Here is a 4468-nt window from a genome sequence, read left to right as displayed (position 1 = left end):
CATCGGTACGAGCAACTATAATAGTCTCAACACCGAGAACGTCGGTCATCAACCGAGCGGCCACGAGACGGTCAATGTGTTCTCTAGTAGAGACGAGCACTTTGCCGCCCATATGACCGCACTTCTTGGTGCCAGGCTTCTGGTCCTCGAGATGGACACCAGCTGCACCACGCTCCACCATCATCTTCATAAGCTTCATCACTGCAGTCAAACCACCGTGACCAGTATCACCATCAGCAATGATGGGGGCGAAGTGATCAACAGCCGGAGTAGCCTGGCGTTCGGCCTCAGTCATACCAAACCTCTCCTGATGCTGCTTCTGGTCGTGGAACACTTGAGCACGGAAAAGTTGGTCAACCTTGTTCGGGACGGTGTTATAGGGATAGTCGGCGAAGTCAGGGCCGGGCTCGTTAGAAGTGGAGGCCGTTGAGGAGCTTTGCCAGCCTGAGACATAGATGGTCTTGAGGTACTTGGCCATCTGAGTCACTTGAACAGGATCCAGGGCGCCGAAGGTAGGAAGGAAACCACCAGTCCGTTGAGCTTCCTTGAAGGACGTCCACAGCTTCTTGCTCATAGCATCAGCAGGGTACTTGGTGCGGCCGGCCTTCTGACCACGAAGACGAGCAACATCCTCCGCCGAGTACAAGCGGCGCTTGCCGGTCCAACGTTCGGATTGCCACCACTGCTTGATCTCAGCCACGTCAGAGGCGAACTCAGCAGACTCGACTGATGTAGGGATACGAGACATGATTCCGGAAGGGTTAAAAGTCCCTGAGTTAGGTGAAGAAGTGACAACGAATCACACGCAGTACACACGGCAGAATCTTGCGCTCGCCCTGATCGATAGCCCACTTCGGCACGCGAACACGTGTCTCAACTGGGATTTGAACCTCGGACCTTAGTTTATACAGGCGAGAGGTAGGGCAACGCCGCGTAGTAGCAGCAATCGTGCGGCGCACCGATTATTCAACCAGTGAAGTTAGGCAAGATCTCAATTTGCAAGATGTCTCTTGTGGTGCAGCACTATGCATTGTGACTGGTACGACGCGCATTCACACATACACACGTTGTGGTTGCATGGCGTTGGGTCGAACGCCGCCAATGAAGAGAGGCAGTTTGCATATCTCACGGACATTCCTATCGAGAATTATAAAGCGCAGCGTTGAACTTCCGAGCTCATAAAGGTCACTTGATATGTAACTCAACGTAGCGGAAGAAACAGAGAAGCATGTTAGACATGGAAGGGTACACTGACTAGGACCCTGCCTGGATTAGCCGGCAGTGCTCACGATGTATGCGCCAGTGCGCGACCTAAACAATAACAACGGTGTGGCGGTCAAGGCCCATGCTGTACCTGGCATTGTCGAGAGCAGTAGAACTCCCGTTTGCAACGCGTGCAACGCTGGTCTGCATCCTTACCGCACTCGGGACACTTGGGTGTCTGAGCTCCTCAATGACTCCAACGACAGCACCAGTCCGTTACCTGTAGTTCACCGCCGCTTTCCTCCATGGCCAAACGCCACTCGTCAGGTATCGACACCATTCTGGAGAGCTTCTTCAATCCTCCTGGACCTTCCTTCTTGTCAGCAGCTTCCAACCCTAACAGCTGATTCTCCGCAACCTCCTTCCATCTGAAGCGGAGCTAATCAAAGGACAGTAGCTTCTGCGACTCACTTTCCTCGATATTTCGATTTCAGTCCTTCGATGATCTCGGCCACAAGCTCGACACTGAAGGCACTAGCGGCCCCCGAGGACATCGACAGACCCCCAAAGGGGTTGCTACTGTCACCAACCCCAGCGACCATGCGCCCTGTGCTTCATATGACCAACGACGTCTACGAGCCCTCGAGGAGCAGTCAAACTCACCTGATATGGCAAGCTCCTCGAGAGCCCTCAACAGCACAGACAGCACCGGCAACTGCTCGAAGACTGTCTCGTTGAGATACTTGCGCAGCCTACATTGAAAGACATAGGGACATGCCCCGTAACGATGGGAGTAACCTCAGCAGATTGTCCACGCGACACTGCGAGTCTAGGGAGTACTGTTGCCGACAGACCGGATCCATAAGGAGCTGGTAGATAGCCAGCCACACTTGACCCTAAGAGTAGCCATGACTCACAAAAGGACAGGAGCAACCCACCTGGGCCTTGGGCATTTTCACTGACCCAGTCGCATCCCCACTCATGGGCTTCCAATTGTTGTCCTCGAATTTCTCCACCCGCCCATCAGAGGTCTTCCTTATCCACGGGGCTGCCTGTGCCACTACGCTCCATATGGTCGAGCCAAGGTATAAATGGTACCTCTAGTATAGGGACCAAGGTCATGAGGATATCATGCGTCTCTAGAAGCCTGGTAGTAAGCGTTAAGGGACAGTGAGCACGGTGCTCGCATAGGAAGCGGATGATTGACAGAGTGCACATGCATACCTGAAACAACAGGGCAGTGTGGGGAAATATGCACATGGTCAACAACGGGAAGGAAGCTACACGTGTCGGTGACAACATGAAAATTCTGAGGAAATTTTGTGAAATTCTGGTTGGTTTTCTTGTACTCTTCCACCCAAATTCGTATTTAAGCTCCTAAATTGGTGAGGAAACTGCCGAAATCACTCAGGTAAAGCAAGCATATATTTCAACACTGTAACAGAGGCGCGCTTTCACCGCTCTAGCACCCACCTGGAACTCTATCTCATCGTATTGGCCATCCAAAACGTCCTGATCGGTCTGGACGATAAGGCGTTGACGGCGATCTTCCGAGCTCTCTTCGGCCAACTGCACAGACCTACGCGAGCCGTCACGAACATCCGACCGCACGTCCTACTGTTTGATCCGCTTCGCATGGAGCTCAAGGAGCCCTGCTAGCTTCGAGGAGCAGTAGTCCACCTGGTCACAATGAGCAACCAACCTCTGTGGTCCGTGACGATTACAAGGTCCACAGTAGCATCTCCAGCAGCCTCGACTCCATCTTGATGGAATAGGAAGACCTGACTGTGATGGTGACAGGACCAGAGCTTCTCACTGCTGACCTCGAGCAGATTGATGACTGTAGCCTCGTGATACAATGGAACGTAATTACGCAATGATGACAGCTTGGCTAGCCTCGACGATATCAGAGGATACGCTCGAGTCTTCCAGGTCCATATCAGAATAAGCTCACCTAGGTGATGACCAGGCCTGTCCTCCATTTTTCGAGCATACCGATAAGATCTTTGATCCGATCTTCCCGGACGAATATGTCTTTGATGAACTCATCAGTGCCGTCTACTGCTTGAGCATGAGCCTCCTTATTGAGCCTCTCTAACACCGCATGATTCTCCAACCACTCACTGCTTCCTATGCTCTCCAAGGCCCACGGTGACGGGCCTGAAAACGATGCCCTCAATGCCACATGATGGAACAGCTCGAATACCAAGTCGGAGATGAGTTATCAAGTGTTCCGCTTCGCATTGCGACAGAGGAAATTGACTTTCATCGACCAAGGCCGATTCAGAGGCGAAGTCACCAACTTCAGTGATCATTAGCAAGACAGAAGCAAGATGGGTTCCCTACAAGGAGCTCAGTAGAGACTACGAGTGCTCATACATAGCAGCTCAGGCGGCAGTACTATAGCCGGTGATTGAGCAAAGGATATTCCCCCATACTCCTTCCTTATCCTCGACTACGATCACCCAATCGAGCAAGGATAGGTCCCGACTTCCTTTGCTATGGAAAGCCGCATCAAACATTCACAACTGATCTCATGCTTTGACCCTATGGCCGCCGATCACCTCTGTCGTCGTCCGTGACAATGACTCAGAACGCAAAAGAGTTGAGTAGCTCAATGGAAGTATTTGTGACAAGAAACCCAGACTGATACCAGTCTAGTCACACGACATCCTTGGCGGGCCAAGTTGGCCCTACGACTAGTCCCAGTCTGGCAGAAAGACACTTCAAAGCTCATTGGGTTCTTGAAGTGCATAATTTATTACAGAAAAAGGGAGCACTCATACGTAGAGCGCTTCAGGAGACAAGTAACAGTTATCAGAAGGACTTGTCCAAGACGACAAGTCACAGCCTAATAACCTAAGATTAGCAAGTCAAAAGATGCACACCTGATTCGAATGGATAACTACCGTAGCAAGACGACAACCAGGTGGCAAAAGAACAACAAGGAGCTCCACATCTCCTCATCGGAACAGTGTATATCATCAACACTAAGCTGTGATGTTAGTGGGCTTATTTTGGGGCTCATTCTCTGAGGCATGGGACGCTTCCTCATCGATAAAGCTTTTCTCGGGGAGTTGCTTCTCCTCGTACTTGATTTGACGCCGTCTCTCCCATCCGAGCCACCCAATGATTAGAGCTGCTATGAAGAATATGATAGCAATAGCAATAAGACCACCCATAAGGCCATCGAACATACCCGGAGCTGATTGCATCACTTTGACAGTATCAAGCTGGAAGGGGAACGCCTCTTGGTGCTTGTTGA

At 51.4% G+C, this 4468-nt stretch overlaps 3 protein-coding genes across 3 annotated transcripts; all 3 read right to left on the bottom strand.

Annotated features, from left to right (window-relative positions):
• Window positions 1-9: 9 nt before the first annotated feature.
• Window positions 10-748, bottom strand: Pmar_PMAR022111 (Isocitrate lyase, putative; the record flags this gene model as incomplete). Its single annotated transcript, XM_002775712.1, has 1 exon — window positions 10-748. A coding segment is annotated over one exon (739 nt), but the record flags the coding sequence as incomplete, so codon positions are not given.
• Window positions 749-1254: 506 nt separating this feature from the next.
• Pmar_PMAR022110 (MYND finger protein, putative) lies at window positions 1255-3518 on the bottom strand (the record flags this gene model as incomplete). The annotated part of the gene is made up of 14 exons (XM_002775711.1): window positions 1255-1311; window positions 1355-1441; window positions 1484-1631; window positions 1675-1810; window positions 1867-1955; window positions 1990-2099; window positions 2142-2255; window positions 2302-2427; window positions 2677-2782; window positions 2822-2883; window positions 2928-2984; window positions 3027-3157; window positions 3199-3363; window positions 3467-3518. The coding sequence occupies 14 exons, from the start codon at window positions 3516-3518 to the stop codon at window positions 1255-1257; spliced, it is 1440 nt and encodes a 479-aa protein (XP_002775757.1).
• A 675-nt stretch (window positions 3519-4193) lies between these two features.
• On the bottom strand, window positions 4194-4400 carry Pmar_PMAR022109 (hypothetical protein; the record flags this gene model as incomplete). Its single annotated transcript, XM_002775710.1, has 1 exon — window positions 4194-4400. One exon carries the CDS (start codon window positions 4398-4400, stop codon window positions 4194-4196), a length of 207 nt encoding a protein of 68 aa, XP_002775756.1.
• Window positions 4401-4468: the final 68 nt, after the last annotated feature.

This window comes from Perkinsus marinus (genome assembly GCF_000006405.1).
Source record: "Perkinsus marinus ATCC 50983 genomic scaffold scf_1104296955648, whole genome shotgun sequence".
In the NCBI taxonomy this organism is placed as follows: Eukaryota; Perkinsozoa; order Perkinsida; family Perkinsidae; genus Perkinsus; species Perkinsus marinus.
This window is presented reverse-complemented; position numbering and strand designations above follow the sequence as displayed.